The 22,607-nt window shown below is 44.2% G+C and overlaps 1 protein-coding gene across 4 annotated transcripts in view; it reads right to left on the reverse strand.

Moving 5' to 3' along the window:
• Positions 1–313: 313 nt before the first annotated feature.
• The window catches only part of PRKAG3 (protein kinase AMP-activated non-catalytic subunit gamma 3), an 82,454-nt gene continuing 60,160 nt past the window's right edge, over positions 314–22,607 (reverse strand). Inside the window, exons 10-14 of one of the 4 annotated variants that reach the window (XM_068246002.1) lie at positions 19,192–19,229; positions 16,100–16,246; positions 14,817–14,910; positions 11,179–11,272; positions 314–1,404 (exon numbers count right to left, since the gene is read on the reverse strand). In XM_068246002.1, the coding sequence (XP_068102103.1) occupies positions 11,193–11,272; positions 14,817–14,910; positions 16,100–16,246; positions 19,192–19,229 (359 nt within the window). In that variant the 3' untranslated portion in view covers positions 314–1,404; positions 11,179–11,192. Of the gene's footprint in view, positions 1,405–11,178; positions 11,273–14,731; positions 14,911–16,099; positions 16,247–19,191; positions 19,230–22,607 lie in introns of those variants that run through there. The other 3 variants (XR_011022873.1, XM_068246003.1, XR_011022874.1) reach the window with 3 other exon arrangements.

Genomic DNA, 22,607 nt, shown 5'->3' on the forward strand with positions numbered 1-22,607 from the left:
CATGGCAGCATGAGGCAACCGAAAAGCGGGTTGGGTTGCAGTTATGGAGGCTCGCGGATCAGGTGCAGGTAGAGGTTACGTAAGAAAGCAGGTCACGTGCGGGTCGCAGGGGTGCAAATTCAGGTCTATAAAAGTAGACCCATTCAGGCCTTTGCCGCAGGTCACGCTGATAGCATAATTTGCGGTACTGCTGGCCGAAATAAGGGTAATATTGTTGTGCCGTGGCCTGTGCATGGCAATATTACTGCAGTTACTGCATTAGGCCCCAGGAGAGATAAATCAAGAGTTAAGTCGAATAAGGAGAAATACATCATGAGTTAACCCATTTAAGGAGAGATAGTGAGTTAATAAGTAAGGTGAGATAATTCAACAGTGAAGCTTTGTGAATAAGCCCTCAGGGCACTTATCTAACATTAGCAGATTTGTGCAGATACTGAATAGATATCCACGACAAGAGACATCCTATTGCACAATCAATCCTTCTCACAGCTTATAATGCTGGATACACACCATGCGTTTCCGCGTTCGATGCAGCCGTCGATACGCGTCGATTCGATTATTTCCGACATGTCCGATTCAAGCTTCGATGGATCGTTAGGTCGATTTGCCATACTTTACATGGCATTCGACCTAAAAATCATCGAGATTCGTTCGGAAATGTTCGGAAATAATCGAATCGACGCGTATCGACGGCCGCGTGCGACGCGGAAACTCATGGTGTGAGTTTCCGCGTCCATAAGGGTCTAGATTTAAAGCAGGCCTCGGCTCACTCGAGGAAGCTAAGCAGCTGAAGGTTTCAAATCAGTCAACAGCCACTTCTGTCACTGCAAGAGCAAGCCTCATTCTGTGCAACTTGGCCGTTGTCTGAAAGTGAAGGTGCCGTAAAAAAAATAACATTTCATTTCATTAAATACAGTTAAATGAGATGTGCGATGGGTACTCCCAATGTAAACAGCATATACCTGTAGACCTACATCTTCTATATTTATCTCACAGTGATGAGTCCTGCTCTGGCACCAGTGATATAGTCTATAGATCACGGACACCACTCCACAACTATAACTAAATTCTTAAAACGCTCGCTCTCCAGAATCCATGGACTTCACCACAACATTTCCTATACATTTCAAAACTTAGTTCGCTGTCTTTGATTGGATAGTTCTTTTTCCAGGAAGCGAACTTCCAAAAAGTGGAGGACTAGGCTTCAGATAAATATGGTGGCATTTCATACTCAGATGCACCATTCCTCCCGAGTGTGGGATTTCTGATCTGGTCATTTCATTGTCTCCAGGTAACTGCATATCTTCTCTGCACCACCAAATGCCCTATGAACAGTCCAGAGAGTAAAATGTCCCGTGGCACCTTGGGGCTGGTGCTTCCATCACAAGGTATTGCGGTCTATACCTAGAAAGATAAATACATAAATAAAGGAAAGCAAAGAAAAGTAGAAGATGTAATATGTTGGCACTTTATAAATACAATAAATAATAAAAGGCAGCACCAATGTGAAAACACACTCACAAGAAACACTAGAAGCCACAGTAAACCCATGAAGCAGAAAACCGTTTCAGTGTGACACACAGAGATGATGTCATCACTGAGGGACATAGGGTTTACTTGGTGCACAAAAAGTGAAAATCGCATGCAGTGGAGCATAAATAAAATGAATAATCATTTTATCTTGTATCTACCGTAAATCCATCTATACACCGGCCTCTTATTATCTACTCGGACGTAAGACTGGAGAATGGTCACTGCTGTCATGAACGCGCCTAATCAAGACTAGCCTAGAAAACTCATATGCAGCTTCCACTCCCAACTTGAATTGTCCTTTTTAAAGAAAATGTACAGCCTTTTTGTATGCTGTCCACAAAACTTCTCCGTCCCCTATTCACTGAATTTCCTAAAATATTTCTTCCTATAAGAATATTTTAACCACTTGAGGACCCACCCTTTACACCTTTTCACCCTTAAGGACCAGCGCTGTTTGATGGGATCTGTGCTGGGTGGGTGCAGCCCCCAGCACAGATCAGGTAGCACGCAGAGCGATCAGATCGCCCCCCTTTTTCCCCCCCTATGGGGATGATGTGCAGGGGGGGTCTGATCGCTCCTGCTGGTGGCATGTTGCGGGGGGGGGGGGGCACCTCAAAGCCCCCCTCCGCGGCGACATTCCCTCCCCCTCCCTCTCCTACCTGTCCCCCCAGTGATCCGGGCTGCACAGGACGCTATCCGTCCTGTGCAGCCAGTGACAGGACGTCCTCTGTCACATGGCGGCGATCCCCGGCCGCTGATTGGCCGGGGATCGCCGATCTGCCTTACGGCGCTGCTGCGCAGCAGCGCCGTACAATGTAAACAAAGCGGATTATTTCCGCTTGTGTTTACATTTAGCCTGCGAGCCGCCATCGGCGGCCCGCAGGCTATTCGCGGAGCCCCCCGCCGTGATTTGACAGGAAGCAGCCGCTCGCATGAGCGGCTGCTTCCTGATTAATCAGCCTGCAGCTGGCGACGCAGTACTGCTTCGCTGGTCCTGCAGCTGCCACTTTGCCGACGCACGGTATAAGCGTGCGGTCGGCAAGTGGTTAAACATACTGGCCCATATGCAGTTCACTTTTTCACTTGAGTATTCTCCTAGGTGATAATTTTAAACTTGTCAATAAAATGCCTTTTAAGCCACCAGAAAGCAAAAAAATACTCAAAATAATTTTGATAGTACTTTTTGACTTACTTTTTGGTACTTTTTTAGTTGAAAAGTGCTGGAAAGTTATTTTAAATCAAAGATGAAAAATTATCTCGTGGGAGAAAAATGGGCGTTGGCCCATATGCAATTCCCTTTTTCTCCTGAGTTTTATCCTAGGAGATCATTTTTCATCTTTGATTTAAAATAACTTTCCAGCACTTTTCAACTAAAAAAGTACCAAAAAGTAAGTCAAAAAGTACTATCAAAATTATTTTGAGTATTTTTTTGCTTTCTGGTGGCTTAAAAGGCATTTTATTGACAAGTTTAAAATTATCACCTAGGAGAAAACTCAGACAAAAAGTTTTATCATTGGAGATAATTTTTCATCTGATTAAAATAACTATTCAGCACTCTGAAATTGAAAAAAAATTACCAAAAGTAGGTAAAAGAGTAGTCAAGTATTTCTGTGCTTGCTGGTGGTTTAAAATGCATTTTATGACATGGGCCCATATGCAATTAACTTTTTCTCCTGAGTTTTCTCCTAGGGGATATTTTCACAACTTGTCATAAAATGCATTTTAGGCCACCAGCAAGCAAATAATACTTAAAATAAATGTAATAGTATTTTTTTCACCAACTTTTGGATACTTTTTCAATTGTAAAATTCTGAAAAGTTATGCTACGTACACACATGCGACAACGATCGTTCGTTAAGAACGACGAACGAACTTTTAATTGATGAAAGAACGACCTAAGTAAAGATAGTTTTAAAATGTGTGTAACGATCTGATCGTTAGAACGAACGTTACATCACAGAAAGCAACTATTGCGCCTGCGCATAAAAATGAGAAGTTCCATGGTGAAATAGTGAAATGCGCATGTCAAGCCTAGTACGAACGACCGTTTCCAACGATGTACTACTTTTGCAAACGATCGTCGTTGGTTAAAATCCGCCGAGACAGAACTTTCTTTTGTAGCGATTTGGCTCGTTCGTCGTTTGCCTTAATAGTCGGTGGTTCGTTTTTTGTAACGATCGTCGTTGGTAAAGATCGGGGAACGATCGTTACAAACGACTATAGTCGCATGTGTGTACGCACCTTTAGTTTAAAGAGAAGATGAAAATTATCTCCTAGGAGATAACTCAGGTGAAAAAGTTAATTGCATATGGACCCTTGTCAATAATATGCTTTTTAAACCCCCAGCAAGCCAGAAAATACTCAAAATAATTTTGAAAGTACCTTTTCATTAACTTTCTGGTACTTTTTCAATTGCAGAGTGACTAAAAGTTATATTAAAAATGAGTTGAAAAATTATGTCCTAGGAGAAAACTCAGGAGATAAAGTTAATTGCATATGGGCCACTGTTTGTAAAACAATGGTAGGGATCATTATCAAATTATCAACTTTGATAAGAGATCCTCTTATCAAAGTTTATAATGATCCTTACCATTGTCTCACAAGCAGTGGCCCATATGCAATTAACTTTTTCTCCTGAGTTTTCTCCTAGGACATAATTTTCATATTCTCTTAAAAAATAACTTTAACCTATTTTAGTTCCTGGACATAGAAACTACATCCAGTAAACCATGCGCGCTACCACGCGCTCCCGCGGCCGATCGTGCACGTGCGCTCCCGGCCCGCGGTTCGTTAGCCAGGCAATCAGTGATCGGGCTATGGTGCCCGATCACTGATTCCTCTCCCTCGCTGAAAAAGCGACAGCTTCTCTCGGAAACTGCGCTTTTTCTGGCTGTTGCCTCCCCAATGCGTCGCTCTAAGCGTATGTTACACTTAGAGTGACGTCATGTAAACAAACTCATGGCCGCCATCTTGTGGCCAAAAAGTAAAACTACAACTAAAAGTAAAAAAAATAAAACTCAAGACACATTCACATTATAAAACTATTGTTTACATCCCACCCTCCCAAAAATACCCAAATAAAATGTTTAATATTAAAAAAAAAAAAAAATTACAATAAAAAAAAAAACATGTAAATATTTACCTAAGGGTCTAAACTTTTTAAATATCAATGTAAAGATGAAATATTTCTATATTTTTTTTATTTTAAACTTGTAAATAGTGATAGATGCAAAACGGAAAAAATGCTATTATATTTCCAAATAAAATATTGTCGCCATACATTGTTATAGTCACATAATTTTAACGGTGTAATAACCGGGACATATGGGCAAATACAATACGTGAGTTTTAATTATGAAGGCATGTATTATTTTAAAACTATAATGGCCGAAAACTGAGAAATAATGAATTTTTTCCGTTTTTTTCTTATTCTTCCTGTTAAAATGCATTTACAATAAAGTGGCTCTTAGCAAAATGTACCCCCCCCAAAGAAAGCCTAATTGGTGGCGGAAAAAACAAGATATAGATCAGTTCATTGTGATAAGTAGTGATAAAGTTATAGGCTAATCAAGGGGAGGTGAACATTGCTCAAGTGAAAACGACGGAACGCGAATGGGTTAAGCATTTTACAATTGAAAAAATACCCAATAGTTGATGAAAAAGTACTATCAAAATTATGTTGAGCATTTTCTTGCTTGCCGGTGGTTTAAAAAAGCATGTTATGGCAAGGTGGGAAAATATCACCTTGGAGAAAACTAAGGAGAAAAAGTTAATTGCATATGGACCCCTGTAATAAACCTTGCCAATCTAAGTACAGTATATGATGATACATTAGAGTACTGGAGGTTATTTTAGAGAAAATTTCAAGACAAGTCATATTTTTTGTTCCAGAGCCATGTCCAAGAGAAGTACGGCTGTTGCTAAGAGTGTCAAGAGAACAGCGTCAACATCAACCACTACCTGTCCACCATTTTAAAATGTCCTGTTGGTCCCTCTTAAAGGACAAATCCGAGCTCTATGAAAATAACAAAAATCCACTTACCTGGGGCTTCCCCCAGCCCCTGCCAGCCGTCTTGTGCCCTCAACGCAGCTCCGCTCACCGCCCGGGGTCCACTCCGGCACAGGATGTCCACTGCGCCTGCACGAGCGGTTCTCAGAGTCGCACTGACATTATCCAGACTGTACTGCACAAGCACAGTAGTTCTGCAACCAGTTAGGAGCGCAGGAGAAGTCGACCCGAAAGTCAACCTGGCAAGTTCGGCATCTTCACCGGATGGGACTGGGAGCCACCGGAGCTGTGGCGAGGGCACAGGGTGGATGCAGGGGGCTGGAGGAAACCCCAGGGAAGTGGATTTTTTATTGTAAGTAAGTGTAAGTGCTCGGACCTTCCCTTTAACGGATCACCGGAAGTTTTAAAACGTCCTCCCCCTCTGCTACCATGCACGCACGCTCACACGCATATGAAGCATATTTGCTAGGATCCTGTGCAACAAGAACTACGCATACATCGTGTAAAAATAGATGGCTGAAAGGGTACCTATAGGGCTAAAAAGTGACCCGTATGGTTACTCACTTGAACGGTGGACCGTGGAAAGACCGTGGACAAGCCCTTGTGGACGGCTCACACATGTGTGGTAGCATGAACCAGATCAGGCTTGTTTTCTTCCACCAAAGCCTGAGTGGGTCAGTGCTACTGCGCAGTGCAGCCACAAGCTTTGGGGGTCCCTCTCCTGAGGTAAGTATCATACTTTTTATTCATCAAGCTCACAGGTTTGCTCTTAAGTGTACCTGAGATGGTACACTGGCCCTTATTTACACTTACCTGGGGCTTCCTCCAGTCCCATGAGCGCCGTGGCTTCCCTCACCGTGCACTTTGGCATCTCCGTTCTGACGCTACTACTCCCAGTAATCCGGTCAGTACCGCCAGTCGTGGTCTTCTGTGCATGTGCAGCTACTGCGCAGGCACACAATGCTCCAGGGGACGGGAGCGCGGCAAGTGCGCACGCAGGTGCAGAAGCCCATGACTGCCCAAATTATTAGGAGTCATTACGTCTGAATGGAAGAGCCAAAGAGGACTGCGAGGGAGGACAAGGTGCTCATGGGGCTGGAGGAAGCCCCAGGTAAGTACCATATACATAGGGGCTAGTGAACCATCTCAGGTTCACTTTAAGCCTGCAACCCTCCCCTTGGCCACATCAGAACACAGATAATTACAGAAAGTTGTTGTTTTTTTAATGAACAGGACAGTCCAATATTTATTGATGACAAGTTCTTGGTGTGGGTGCTGCCTGTGACTACAATAGCACATAACTCTTATGCTCTAACTTTTCTGAATCCCTCACTGTGTTCTCATATGAACAGGAGACCCATTAAAAAAATGTTCAGTTTGCTGAATCATTCATCTCGCTACTATACAGAAAATCTTATAAATAAGCACATTTGTCTCAAGGCGCAATGTGCTTGTTATAGACGTGAATAAGAGAAAAGCATTAAAGGCCCCATTTCAAAAACAGATGCCCCCTCCTAAACTGTGCCACACGGTGCCTCTGTCTGGACCCCCCTACTGTGCTCCCAGCCACCTCTGCTTAAATGACCACACTGCCTGGACTCTATACTGTGCTCCCTGCCATGGCTGCCTCTTCTATAGTGCCCCCCCCCCTCCCCCAACACTCCTAGGCCTTTCACCATACTTTGATGTTTGCCACTTCTGGTCTCCCCAGTCCTCAGATGTGGTCTTTGTGAAGATCACCCAGGGGACAGTCAACTCAGAGGCAACTAGGAAAGCCTTTTCTTGTGCATCACCACAGGATCACAGCAACACGGGAGAAAAAAAACAACTAGAACGCTACAACAGAGTAGAGTGGCAAAACAGCACATAACACTGAACAAACACATCTAAAAAAAAATGCACAGTGCCATTTTGTGATTATTTAGCACAAACGCAGACTAAGCTTGACAGTTGCTACATGTACTATATTCCAACGCCCTTTCTCAATAGTAGACGTAAACTTTTAGTCCAATCTTCACTAACAGTTCAAAGTATTTCTTTGCAGGCAGAGGGTTTTTGAGGATATCTGCAACCGTGTCTTTAGGTGGACAGTGCTGTGAGTAAACCTGTCTTTGTTCTTGCAGGTCCCTCAGTTAAATTTATAGTAGTTTGGTTGAATCCACGTCTTGCTCTGCACTGCTCAACCGCACCACCAGTGCTATTCGTCATGTTATTCTTCCTCTAAAAGCCAATAGCATTAAGCTGGTAGTCCTGTGAGCTTCTGTCTGTCTTCTTCTGCAGCTTTTATCCATTAAATTGGCTTCTCCTTCTGGAAGTTGGGCTATCTCTTCCCAGCATGTAGGTTCACATGTGCCGGCTGTATTCTCTTCCTATGAAGGCAGAGCAGGAGGATTGCTCTTGTGCTCCCTTAGTGAAACGTGTAGTTCAGTGTCAGGGATTTCTCGTGTCTGCTCATCGGTGGTACATAATGCGGTGCTTACTTCAAACATTTGTTCTGGAGATTTATTTTTTACTACAAATAAATGATTTTTATTAAAGGGATCCTGAAGTGAGAGGTATATGAAGGCTGCCATAGTTATTCTTTCTGGATTTTAGAGTGTAAAAGTGGTACAATTTATCATGTGCGTTTAGACCCAAAAAGCAGGAAAAAAATCATGCTGCATTGAGATCTGCAGCAGCCCTGCACATGACTAACTCCCCAGGATCCAGCAATACAATTATTCCTCCTGCCCTCCGGGTGGTGCTCTACCCCTATGGTGAGATTGCCGTTTGTCGTCATGTGATGAACGGTAACCTCACCAGAGGGATCAAGAACCTCAGAAGACCGATAGAAGATGAGCAGCATGTGTCCAGATCCCGAGGAGGTGAGTTGTAAACACTCGGTGCGCTGCAGGCTCTGCATACACCTCCCAGCGGCTACCCTGAGTCAGGCTCGGGATCACCGCTCCCAGCATGTTTTGTTTAACTCGGAGCCTGGGTCAGGGTTACCGCCAAGAAGGTTAAACAATACAAATTGTCTGGCTCTCCAGCTGATCCCCTGCCTTTAATACTTTAAGCCATGTGGTTTTGAAGCTTGGCTTTGAAGGTATCGCTTTCGCTTACATTTCACTGTAGTTGGACAGGCTGAGATCACAAGGGGCCTGATGCAGGTAGTAAAGTTGCCATGTGCAGGAAGTGCACGTCAATTTTACCGTTAATGGTGCAGGCGGAGCTCCAGTCGTTAACCCATTAGTGGCATGTGCGTTACCGCAGTAACGCATGTGGTACCCCATGTTTTCCCATGGCAACACGTTTGGTGCCAATGGGTTAACATTTGGTGCTCCCTTTCTTAATAACTAATAACTGTAAAATTGCCACCCGAGCCCAAGGACACTTGTCAGGTTCTGCCTCCTCAGTTCCAGTATACTGAATGGTCCTGATTCACTATTCGGTACTAACCTAGTTAGCACGCCTTAAGACTTTGGGCATGCTAACTAGGGTGCTAAGTAGTTAGCACACACCAAGCTGAATAAGCTCGCAAGCAAACTCCCGCACGCAAAGGCCGATGCACGTGAAACGTCACATCGGGTGCAACAGAAACTGCGCACCCTATGCGCCTATAAGGTCGCATTGGATGCGCCCTAAACATCGCACCCATGCGATGTTTAGGGCGCATCCAATGCGACCTTATAGGCGCATAGGGTGCACCATTTTCATCGCACCCGATGCGACGTTCCGCGCCGGCCTTTGCTTTGCACGCGAGCGCTAATTAGCACGCGCAAAGAGGTTTTAGGCGTGATAAGCGTACTAACAGTTAGCACCGCTTGGTGAATCAAGCCCAATGTCTTTGACGTAGGCTTCTGTACCCCATGTGAATGCAGTCACCGCTCCCATGTTTGCCTGCTGACGTTGACATTGGAACATCCTTTAGGCTGGGTTCAAACTGTACAAAAAAAATCCCATTTAGCTTAATGGAACGGATTGGCATGCATACATGGATACAAATCAATTTTTTATGTTGCGCTTTTCTCCTGGCAGACTCAAAGCGCCAGGGCTGCAGCCACTAGGGGGCGATCTATAGGCAGTAGCAGTGTTAGGGAGAAGGCTCCCAAGGTCTCCTCACTAAATAGCTGCTGGCTTACTGAACAGAAAGAGCCGAGATTCAAACTCCTGTGTCAGAGGCAGGGCCTTAGGCCTCCTTTCCACGGACCGCTGATAGGCAGTGAAATGCCTCTCAAACTCTCTCAACTGCTCACTGCTGCCAGGTAACTGCTTACTGCTGCCTGGTAACTGCTCACTGATGCCTGGTAACTGCTTACTGCTGCCTGGTAACTGCTCACTGATGCCTGGTAACTGCTTGCTGAGCACACAGCTCAACAGTTCATGGAAAGGAGGCCTTAAAGGAGAACTGTAGTGAGAGGTATATGAAGGCTGCCATATTTATTTCCTTTTAAGCAATACCAGTTGCCTGGCAGCCCTGCTGGTCTATTTGGTTGAAGAAGTGTCTGAATCACACCAGAAACAAGCATGCAGCTAATCTTCTCTTATCTGTCTAATTTGTCAGAAATACCTGATTCCATGCATGCTTGTTCAGGGCCTATGGCTAAAAGTATTAGAGGCAGAGGATTAGCTGAATAGCCAGGCAACTGGTATTGCTTAAAAGGTAATAAATATGGCAGCCTTCATATACCTTTCACTACAGTTCTCCTTTAAACCTCTGTCATTTAATTTCCCTGCAATTTTTGTACCAAAAGCGGTACAGTTTTTTTTAAAGTGTTTCTTTATATTGTAAGCATTTTTGCAGACTGCTTGCAAGCTGCATGCACCTGCATACATTATAAAAAAAGCACTTTTTTCTTTATTATTTGCTGCTATGGGCAGTAGTGCTGTCCAATAAAGATGTTTGCATTGGATTCAAAACAAAAACATTTGAATCTGCCGCCTGATGTGATGATACTGTGTGCGCCTGACACCAGGGGACGCACACAGTGTCATCAGAGGGACACGCTGGGGGACGTGATCGCCGGGGGACAGGAAGCGGATGAAAAATGAAGAGGAGGAGATCGCCGCCGGGGATTGCCGCTAAGAAGACGGGAATCCGTGCGCAAGCAAGCCACAAGGTGCCGGCGAGGGATCCCACCCGCCAGCGATGCCGCAGTTGAGTAATAGCAATTACTGGATGAGCCTGACCGTTCTTACCGATTCCAGCAATTTTTTTTAGGACGAGTCAGACTCATCCATACCGTTAGGCAGGTTAACCAGTACACTATCCAGCCTCTGCTACTGGATCCTTTGCAAAGCAATCATTCACATTAGTCAGTTTGGGCCGTTTAAACTTCCACAGTTTATACTTCCCACTACTCAAGATCAAGGGCCGTGCACACACGATCCCCGGGCGACATAACTGGGTCGCTGCTGTACAGTTGCATAGTTAGCCTACATGCTAACAACGCATTCTGTTGCAACGTTGGGGGAAGCGGTGAGAACAGAGCTGATCCGCCTGGCACATCGCTGGCCCAGGCGATGGTCGTTGGCTGCAATATATATGCCAGGCTTTAAGCGTGTGTACAGCCAGTCACTGTAGCCACCACTTGCAGTTTGCAGCTGCTAGCCATGTCTTTCTCCCTTCCTTGACAGTACAAACCAGTGTTTCTTACTTGCGTTCTTCAGATCATGGTAGCTCTGGAAGTTTCCATTCGTCACTTTGTTCATTAAGGTGGATTGTGCCTGAGTTGTGACTGGGTCCATAACCTGTAGGCAGACGGTCTTTATGAAAATCGCACGAGGAACACTGATGACAGTGGCAACTAGTAAGAAAGGCTCTACTTGTGAATGACCACAGGACATCAGCAACACAGCAATCTGACGTGTCACACAAAGAAAAGAAACAACTGGAACACCACAACAGAGTAGAGTAGCACAACCGCAGATAACACTGAACGTGTACATTAACAAAAAATGTACAGTGCCATCTTGTGGCCATTTAGCAGACAGACAACATAAGCAAGAAAGCTGTTGCATTTATGTACTCCAACATTACTTCCGTTGAGTTAGGGGAAGGATAGAAGCAGCAAAGATCACAGTAACGAGGACTGGGAGCCCAGGAAAAGGAAGAAAAGTGTGGAGGAGGATGACCAGGCAAGGAAATGAACAATCAAAGATAAAGTTGGCACCTTCTAAATAGATCTTTATTCATTCATAGAAAACAGTCCAAAAAGTCAACATTTTTCGGGGCTGCCGATACGCTGCACATCACACCTGTGAGTGCATAGAGATATCGTCACCTAATCCTACAACTCAGGTTCTTTACGGCCCCAAGCAGCGGACAGATATCTGCCTTTGAGCAGGCTTTGCCTTGAGAAAGGGACCCTGTGTGTTCCAGAAACATTGGCTTTGTGGTCTGTTTTCTATCCTCCACTCAGCTTTAGCACTCCAATTGCACCAATTTTAGCAGCTGATCCAATATTGTGAGATAACGCCAATTGTTACATACAAGAAAATGGTCTTGGATGATTGGCCCTCTGAAGGCTCCATATTAGTTGCTGTGGCTACTATGGGGGGTTCCTCTACGCGTGCCTGTAAAAAATTTGGGCACAGGGTGAAGCAGAAAGAGAGCTCACTCCGCAAATTTCCTGGCTATTTTCCATACTATTCCCTTACTGATAACCTCATTGTTTGGGAAGAGACATAATTGGGGCCCCCAGTTATTGCTAGTGGCCGAATTATGCCACTTATATCGTAATTTGGGCTACGGCTATTGTCGGCACCTAGATTACTTGGTGAGTACAGCTATAGTTGTTATTCCCAATACTGCCTATGGCGGTGCCCAAATCGCATACACTTCGCGGCACCCAAATAACCCATCTAGTTCCTATACAACTAATGAAAAAGGTGGTGGACATGTTGCTATGTTTTAGGATCACTTCTGTCTAAAACACACTATATATGTACTATATGTATGGTTTTCTGCGCCTATGGGAAATTAACCGATCGTCCCTTTAAAGAGAACTTGAGGTAAGGAGATGGGGGGCAGATGGGACATAGAGGCATGTTCTCTGCCTCATGACATGCCTCTGTGTCCCCCAACCGCCGCTCTCCCCCCCCCCCCCCCCACACGCTATAGCCCCCCGAAATCAGCGACATCATTTGTCGCTATGTCAGAGGTAAACACAGGGTGTTCAAAATGCCCACCAGGGGCATTCCTGCAGGGTTTCCAGAGCTGCCATTGGGCAGCGCTCTCTCCCTGGCCACGCCCCCTGCCACTCCCCGCCTCCCTGCAATAGACACACAGTCTCTCAGTGCAGCGTCGTGACCTGTAGGTCACAAAAGTGAAAGTGGGCCAGTGCGGCCCACAGGACCTGCGGTTTTTGCGGCTACCTGATCCGCTCCAGAGGCTGTCGATGAAGCTGACGACACAAACACAGGTTGCTAGACTTTTCAGTCTCAGCTCTTGCAAGACAATGACATAATACACACTGCTGGAATGCTCCTGTCATCTCCAACTCAAAAACATATCTCACTTTTCCCCATTCAAGACACAACTAAAATGCTTATACATGCTTTTATAATATCTCGTCTGGTCTATTGTAACATACTACTGGACTACCAGCTAATGCTAGGTACACACAATACAATTTTCTGACAGATTTACTGTCAGATCCGATCTGATTTCTGATTTTCAGTTCACTTCTATGGAAATTAGATTGGACCTGTTAAAAATAATAGATCTGACACATACATCTGTCAGAAAATTGTATCGTGTGTACCGAGCATAACAGACTGGCTCCAGTCTGTACTGATCTCACTTGCTCGTCTCATTCATCTTTCTTTTTGCTCTTCCTCTGCTGCTTCCCTCTGTCAAGCTTTTCATTGGCTGCCAATTAACCAGAGAATCCAGTACAGACTCTTAACTCTAAGCTACAAAGCTCTCCACAATCTCAGATCTGGACATGACCTTTTTTTGTCCTCCTCTATAATCACCTCAACACATTCACATATACAAGATTTTACACATGCTTCACCCCTCCTCTGAAATGCTCTTCCACAACACATCCGTCACTCTCCAACCTATCTTGATATCTTTAAACGCTCCTCAAAACTCACTTTTTTCCGACGAGCATACACTCTACCTTAGGCCATTCCCCCTTTCACCTAAGGCCAAATTGCACACCTACTAGATATCCTAAAAACACACAGCCTCTAGGTATGATTATTGTTTACTACCCCCCCCCCCCCCATACCTTCAGATTGTAAGCTCGCAAGGGCGGGGCTCTCTCACCCTTTTGTGTCTCTGGGGTACATTATTATGTAGCCCATGTTTGTTTCTCACTTTGTACAGAACCATAGAATATGTTGGCGCTTTATAAATGTATCCTATACAATAAAATCTAACTGTCCCTGCGTCAGCCACTTTCTCTTTCTGTCCGTCTGTATTTTTTTTAGTACTGCGCATGTGCGCAGTACAGACAGCCGTTGGGACGGGAGGTCGGGCCAGGGAGCAGGGCGCGCACTGACTGGCGGTGGTGGTGCTGTAATTTCACTACCTAGAGCCCGTTTTTAAACGGGCTCAGGTAGACTAGTCCTATATAATAAAACACCTGTGTTTGTGTCCTGTCCCTGTGTGTCCCTGCTTCCAGACCTGACAGTTTTCTGTCTGTGAACCTCATTGCATTGTGGGAAATAACAGCTTTTCCCAACTGCCAAGCAAGCAGGATCTCCCTCTGTGCATATACTTAGGACAGCGGTGGGGGATGAGCAAGTGGGACACGTCTGTGCGCGCATTGCGGGGGTTAGCGGCCATGGCCCAGCGCCCGTTTTTAATGAGCGGGCCTTTTTACTAGTAATAATAATAAAAGGCCTAAGCAGAACATGTGGCATGTGACACCGTATACATCTTGGTGAACGGTCAAACGGTGACCACGATACTGTATATTCCGAATCACATTCTGACTGCTAGTTCACGGGAGACACTACAGGACATGCAACAGCCACATATCTTGTCCTACGTCACTTTGTAAACTACTCTTTAGAATGGACAGGACCATGGCATGCGTGTGTGTGTGTGGGAGCGATCGGCTGTGCCCAGCGCACCTCCAAGGAAAGCAGAGGAAAACTCAGGCAATGCACAAAAAGGAGGCGGCACAAGAGATCTGGGGTGCCAAGTGCAGGCTTCTGCGGTGCAGACCAAGCTCACACTGAGTTCCTGCGTACCTGAGCCTGAGACAGGAGGAGGAGGAGGTGCAGGGTGAAGATAGGAAAGTGCCATCGAAGAGTTAGGAATTAAGGGCATCAATACCTGCGGGGGTTAAAACCAGGGCTTGAAGAATGTCCGACAGCGAAACAATTCCGCGGGGGCGGAGCTCATCATCCACTAGCACCAGCCGGTGAACCTGACCCACAAGGAAATGCAGCAGTTAAAAAACAGATAATCTTCTGTAAGAAAAATAACAAAACTAATTCTGTTCAGAAAAACTGTATATATTTCAGCAGGTAGAACAGAGCTCTCTTACCTCGTCTGTTGTTCGGACATAAATGCCTGACAATAATTGTGTGATGCAGGTGATCTGATTAAGCACCTGAACAGAAAGTGGTTAATGGCACTGGGTATCAGTACTGTAGGCATTGGAAATCAGTACTGTAAAGCATTGGGTATCAGTACTGCAGGGCAGAAGTAAGCATGCAGCAAATCTAGGACCAGGGCAGTTTCTAGGCTAAATTGCTCCCATGGCTTGGGTGTAAAAACTGTGCCCCAGATATAGGTGCCCCCAGTATAAGTAGCCAGGTATGAGTGTCCCCAGTATAGGTAGCCAGGTATACGTTTCCCCCATCCCCAAAGAGCTTTGGCAGGCTGGTGGATTACAGTGAAGGAGGGGGGAGCAATGGGCACACAGGCACGGGGAGGAGGGCCAACTCCTCCTTCCCTCTCCCTGGGACCCCCCTCTGTGCTCCGCCCTCCATTGCAGAGAATAAGCACAGCAGGAAGTGGTCGTTGTGAAAAACTTACCCCTTTCTCTGCCCGAGGCGGACACCCGCCTCTCACACCCCTAAACGTCTAGGACAGCACTAAGTACAGAGAACCCTCCATATACCATATAAAACAGAGAAACCGAGAGCCCAATGTAGTGTAGTATGTATTGGATCAGGGAGAATTAGTGTGGAGTAAGTATTATACTTACAAACATGGGTTACCGTTTAGGCAACCACTATATAGGCAGGTGGGGAGATTAGACCTGTCCCCACTCAGGATTAAGATGTCGCTCTCTGCAGAAGGAAAGGAGGGTTTGTCACCCTTCCAACCACCAAGGGTGGATATCTTGACAAGTAGATGTACAAAGGCGCCAAAAGGATAAAATATGCTAAAAATGTTTAAAATATTCGGGTGGCGGCAGTGGACCTGCGGTTCTGTTCATGGAGTATGTGAATAAATTGTCTTTATCTTAAGCGACAGCATCGAGTCTATTTCTGAGTAGCCGGTCCACTGCCGCCACCCGAATATTTTAAACATTTTTAGCATATTTTAACCTTTTGGCGCCTCTGTACATCTAACGTGCCTCCATATACCATGATCTTATTCACTACCTGCTCTTTTACTAAACGGTCTATTACAGTCTCCAGCGTCTCATGGGGGAAACACATCAGGACGCCTTCCAGGCACAGACTGCGCCGTCGCAAAGCTTCGCCCACTGTTATGTCCAGGTTATTATAGATCTTCTGTGCCGCCAAATGCTGAAATAAATATATATATATGTAAGATGAGTATAAATTCAGAAAGTACCAAAGAAAATAAATTATCTAATTGGTGACTTTGTTGACGGACTAGACATTACTCCCAAAGCTGTCAAAATATTCGGAGTTTTCTTAAAAGAAAAAGTGGATTGTATAAGGGCCAATGACGCTAGTGCCAATGGTACGCATTGTCATGGCAGAACGGTGAGAATCGCAATTGTGATTGTGTACTTGAGGTATTTCCCGCACAAGTCGGTAATTTTGCGTTTCAGTGCAGTAATAGGTTTAGTGAATTGGCATTTGGTAAGGTGATCAGTAAAATCAGCTGTTTTCTGTATTACTGAATGCGCTAATGCTTAGTGAATTGAGGCCAATGTAGGCAAATAATATTCTGCTTACCATACTACCGCTATATGGAGGGAGATGATCAGTGGGTGGGGATGGTCAATGCAAATAATTCAGAGTTGATACAGATCTACGCATATTATGCAGATTTAGGCAGTTTGAAAATGGACCAGTCCAATGAAGCCGGGGTGGGGTTCTCAAGCTGCTTACATATGCATATAAAAAAACTTTCCTTAGTTCTACATATAGTTCTATATCAACTTGGAATTATTTGAATCTCATTGACCATTCCTATCAGTGGGGTAAAGAATGGGATTTGAGGTACACAACTTGTTTTTAAAGTGTACCCGAGGTGACATGTGACATGATGAGATAAACATGTGTATGTACAGTGCCTAGCACACAAATAACTAGACTATTTCACTTGTCTTATTTTGCTGCCTGAAAGAGTTCATTTCTAGGCATGGAAGTGACAGCTTCTGTCTTGTCGGTACCTCGGAATATAGTAATCCTCACTGATAAGCAAATTACACCCAAAAAAGTTTTCCTGGCAGAATACAACTTCTGAGGTCAGGGAGAGATAAAATACATGAACTACTGGCCTTTTTCTAACTCTGGGACACTTAATAGGCTGCCACTGATTAGAGACAGTGAAACATTCAGCCTACTTTGTAAATGTTTAAATATAAAATAAAACCATGAGATATCTAAACAAAAGTCATTTTTAGGAGGAGGAGGCTAAATATAATTGTTGATCTCATCAGTTTATTTTCACTTCGGGTTCGCTTTAAGCCTGGTTGTTTTTCGGCTCACAAATCAAACAGCACAAGCCTCATTACGTTTAGTGAACATATAATGAGGACGGCCCAAGTGCTACAGCAGCTGTCACAGAGCTCTCTCCAGCACCATTAATCTCCAGCAGAATGGGGCCTCTGACGGCAGCCGTCTGTCTGACGCTTGCAAATATTCTGGACATGATAAATATGCTTTAGAAACAAACATAGCTTTCTCTCTCAATCAGTTACACACGGCTAAGGAAAAAAAGTCCAGGTAGCTACTGAAACGGCTTTAAAAGTATTCAGCTGAAATTAAGGTGTAAAGGGGGTGGTAAAATCCCCCCCCCAAAAAAAATCCCAAAAATAGTGTCCCAAAAATATATGGGAACCTCTTTTTCTCCTAAAATAGGTCTCTATGTGTCCCTCATTTGCTTTGGGTTTTTTTAACCCAGTGCCATCTGGATTGTGGGATTTTTTTTTCAGCTACTGTAACAAGCTTATCACAGCATGCAAATAACAAAGCTTCCCATTTCGGATAACATAAGGACACTATGACAAGAAGATAATGGAGACTACCATAAAACAACTAGAGATGGCCCAAACTGTTTGCTGGCGGACAGTTCTCTGTGAATTTCCGCTGTTCGCTTTCTCGGTGAAGTGCGAATATTTGACATGTTCGACCCGCCCCCTATACATCATCATGGAGCTAAACGTTGACCCTTTCCTCACAGTCAGCAGACCCATGGCAGCTAATCAGCTAGCACCGCCTCCTGGCCCCCCCCCCTCCACACCCCTATTAAAAAGCAGTTGCGGTGACCATATTGGATTAATTCTCTGCTGGCTGCTGTTAGTGAGAGCAGGGTCAGACTTGCTGCAGATAGGTAGGGAAAGCATTAGCTAGGCCTGTGTTCTTGTTCCTCACTGACTACTTACTGAACGCACCCCAAATAGTCCTTTTGAGGGCTAGTACATTGGTTTCCTGTTTTTTTTACTTTGTGTGTGACACTCCACAGCCCACTGACAACCATAGCTGTGTATACTACTGCTATTGTGGCCACATTAAATTGCAGGCACAGTACCACTCCAATGCTTTGTTTTCACTGTATTCCGATAGAACTATTGCATTTTTCTGTGTGTGACACTCCACGGGCCACTGATACCCAGAGCTGTGCACACTACTGCTTTTGTGGCCACATTTAAGTTGCAGGCACAGTACCACTCCAGTGCATTATTTGTAGGAATGTACTGTGATTTCGGCCCTTTAGGGCTTAAAACCAGGCTCTGCGTCAACTCCGTAATTTTTGGTGGGACTTTTGGCATGGATCCCTCTCCGGCATGCCACAGTCCAGGTGTTAGACCCCTTAAAACAACTTTGCCATCACTTTTGTGGCCAGAAAGAGTCCCTGTAGGTTTTAAAATTCGCCTGCCCATTGAAGTCTATGGCGGTTCGCATATTCGCAAACATTTGCGGAAGTTCACGTTCACAAACCCAAAATTTGAGGTTTGCAACATCTCTAAAAAAACTTCTTAACCCCTTCCCGACCGCCTAACGCTGATAGGCGTCGGGAAGGTGGCAGCCCCAAGACCACCTAACGCCGAAAGGCGTCAAGTCCTGGGGTGGGGTTTTGCAGGAGGAAATTGCGCGCACTGATGCGTGCGCATCTCCGCTTGAATGTACAGTGCGAAAGAGATGAGACCTCTGGCAGAGATTTCCTACTATTCCCAACATAGCCACAAGCAAAACAGACATAAAATAATGGCAAGGCTTCTAAACCCTTCCTCATTACACCCAAAATTATAACCCAAAAAATGTTTTATACTCACTATGACATCAAACCTGGAGTACAGCCCAACGACTTGTCCTGAAAAATGAACAAGGAACACAACACAAGAAAAACATTTAAAAAGAATGAAAAATGTATAATGTTGCATCATCTACTCTGTCTCTAAAGGTGCCCATTAACGGTACAATTTTTTCACCAAATGCGATCTTTCGATGTGATTTTTACGCTCGAATTGTATAGAAAATTTGCCGTTTATGAAGGCATATAAACGCTGTTTATGATAAGGAACGATTCTTTGGTCGATTGCCAATAGCAGAAAATTGATCCGAAAGTTGGATTTTATGATCGAATTTGAAGAAAGAATTGTTCAGTAAATGTGAACATTCGATAATTGCCTTGCAATTAGTTGCAATCATTCAAATCGCATTGAAAGTTCACATTTAGTGAAAAATTGTTCCATTAATGGGAACCTTAAAGGGGAACTTCAGCCTAAACAAACATAATCATTCAGAATCCGTACAACTACCATTTTTTTTTAAAGATTCTTTATTTCAACAAAAAGAAGACATAACATAACAAGACAGACAGTGTCCTTGTAGATCCTAATGATAAGTTTAACAATATAAACTGGACAGCTAGCCAGTGCCGTCCAGCAGCTTACACATAGAACTGCCAATGGGACCAATTACATTTTGCAATATATCAAGTCACGGTGAAATCAAAATAGCATGTTTACATATAGTCATGTTATGTTTATACAGGAGCCATCTAGACTTGAATATGCTTATTAACCTGGCACCCATAGGAATCATACAACCGAACTGAGCACCTGCTATAGTAATCAATTGACGACTCTTCCATTAACGTACGATTACGGAGAGAGAAAGAAGTCACTGGACCATTTCAAAAGTAACACATAAGATGAGGAGAAAGAAAAGAAAGAAGAAAGAGAGAAGAAAAGGCCGCTACTGGGATGGGAGGGTGCACAGGGCATAATCCAGGAGACATCCAGGTTTAATTAGTAGATTGCTAGGGGAGGATGAGTGGGCCTCATTATTCTATCTCTCTTGGGTGACCAATCAACCTAGCCAGAAACCAGAGTGGCATATTGGGGTGAATCTTTGTATTCGAGCCACCAAAACCATGTTTTTCAGAATTGTTTTCCCCTATCATGTATGGTGGCAGTCAAGTCTTCTAGGCGACAAATTCTGTCCACCTCTTTGAGCCAGTCTCGTATATCAGGTGTCTCCTGTGACTTCCACCTCCTAGCTATGAGCACTTAAGTCGCATTAACCAGGTGTCTTGTAAGCAATTTTTTATATTTTTTGATGGACCATGTGTTGTGGTGAAGTAAAAGGAACTCCGGGGAGTCAGGTGGAAGAAAACCTGTCAATACCTGCATTTGAGTACGCACTTCTCGCCAGTGAGATTAAGGCAGGACCAAAAAATGTGCAGCAGAGTACTAAGGTCTCCAGCAGAGCAGAGATGAAGTTGGGTACATTTATTTATTTATTATTTATTTATTGTATTTATAAAGCGCCAACATATTACGCCGCGCTAGACAATAAATAGGGATACATACAATATTTAGGGGTGACATACAGCAAAATGACAATACCTGAATACAAGAAAGATCAGATCATGCAGCACAGTATGAATACAAGGTAATGCTTAGTCAATCACTGGATGGAGCATGGAGATTAGGCAAGTTAGGTTCACTCAGATGCATACGGTAGCATGGGTTCACAGTAATGGAGGTGCATGATCAGGTAGGACACAAAAGGAGGAGGACCCTGCCCAAAGGCTTACAATCTAGAGGGAGAGGTAGGGACACGAGAGGTAGGACACCAGAGTTCAGCTGTGGGTTAAACTTTAGAGCAATTGTGAGGGGTAGTAGGCCAGAGTGAAAAGGTGAGTTTTGAGGGCTTTCTTGAAGATGTTGAAGGAGGGGGCTGCCCTAATGGGTGTGTGTAGTCTCGATGGAGTAAGGTATTAACAGGTGAAAACTTTATATCCAGCCTCCTGACTACTTGATGAGATCGACGCTTTATGAGCAAAGAGTAGGATTTTTCCCCACTGTCGTTTTAAAAAGGAAGTATTGAGATCAGACTCCCAGCAACTACTAGTTTATGCAAATTAATGCAGCTTGGAAAAGAACCAATGAAATACTGAATTTCATTAGTCAAATTCCAATCTGTTTACATTTACCTCTATCATCTTACTGACCATCCCTAATGCAGATCCATTTAGGCATAATGGCTTTTTCTGCCCGCAGCGCACACAAACCTGATGATGATGTCACAGAGAGGTTTTTTGTTGTCGATACAACCTACCTGCAATCATTACATTTCACGTTAGGCCTGAGTAAATAGCTACTGACAGATCATTTATTACTGAATGGCTTGTTGAGTCTGGATCTCTCTAGGAACAGATTTGATCACAAACAGGACTTACTAGTTCATGTATTGTCTGATATTTGTCCTCACTGTTTAGATTATATAACACAGACATGTAAGGCCACTTGGAGCTGGTTCAGGCGGCGTCTGAAGCAACATCCCGGCATCTCCTTCAAATGCTTGTCAGCTAAAGTATTTGTCAACCTTCGGCGGCACTTCATCATTCAACAAATGCATTCTTATGACCCCCGTTGGGGGACACAGAATCGGTTTGTCGATCCTGGATGCTGCATGTAGCATCCAGGATGAAATGAGATGAAGAGAAATGACCGATTGAGCGTGGCATTTGCGCAAACAACAGTAAAAGCCTATATACTGTATATATAGAATACAAACACAAGGGGAAGCAAAGCCCCTAGCAGCACCTCGCTATTTAAATGGTCTGCAGGGTAAAGCCAGTCTGCAAATTTAGGGAGAGGCTGTTGCCATAGAAGGGATAGAGGCAGTGAGTAGAACAAGTGCACTGAACACAGAAAAGGCCAGTTGCTGCGCATGGACAAGAGGAACGAATATATATTTATGGAATAAGTGGTTGCACATAACAGGCAACTGTGACATATAGTGACGGCTCAATTACAATGTGGGGCAGGGGCGTAGCAATAGCCATAGCATGTGCTATGGGGCCCTGGAGCATAGGGGGCCCAGGTGGTACTTAATGTATTCACCATTAACTGTCTTGAGTTCCTTCACCCTCTGACTTTGTCTCAGTGCCCATGGACTATATTTAGTGATGATTGCATGACGATGTAAATTGCCCAATTAACTCATATCTACAAGGTAGGGACAGGTGGCATTGCTTAAAGTGTAACTGTTGGGCATAAAATCAAAAACAAATTCTTTATTTTTATCTGGTAAACAAGTAATACAGATGCTAACCAGGCAATCCAAAAGTTAAAATCTCTTACATTTCTTGTTTATAAATGATAATTCCCCAGTTTACCTGACTCTTATTTGGTACATTGCCGCACAAAGGAAGTTGCAGGGCATGCTGGGTTGTCTT

Source organism: Hyperolius riggenbachi, chromosome 7, assembly GCF_040937935.1.
Source record: "Hyperolius riggenbachi isolate aHypRig1 chromosome 7, aHypRig1.pri, whole genome shotgun sequence".
NCBI classification, from domain to species: domain Eukaryota; kingdom Metazoa; phylum Chordata; class Amphibia; order Anura; family Hyperoliidae; genus Hyperolius; species Hyperolius riggenbachi.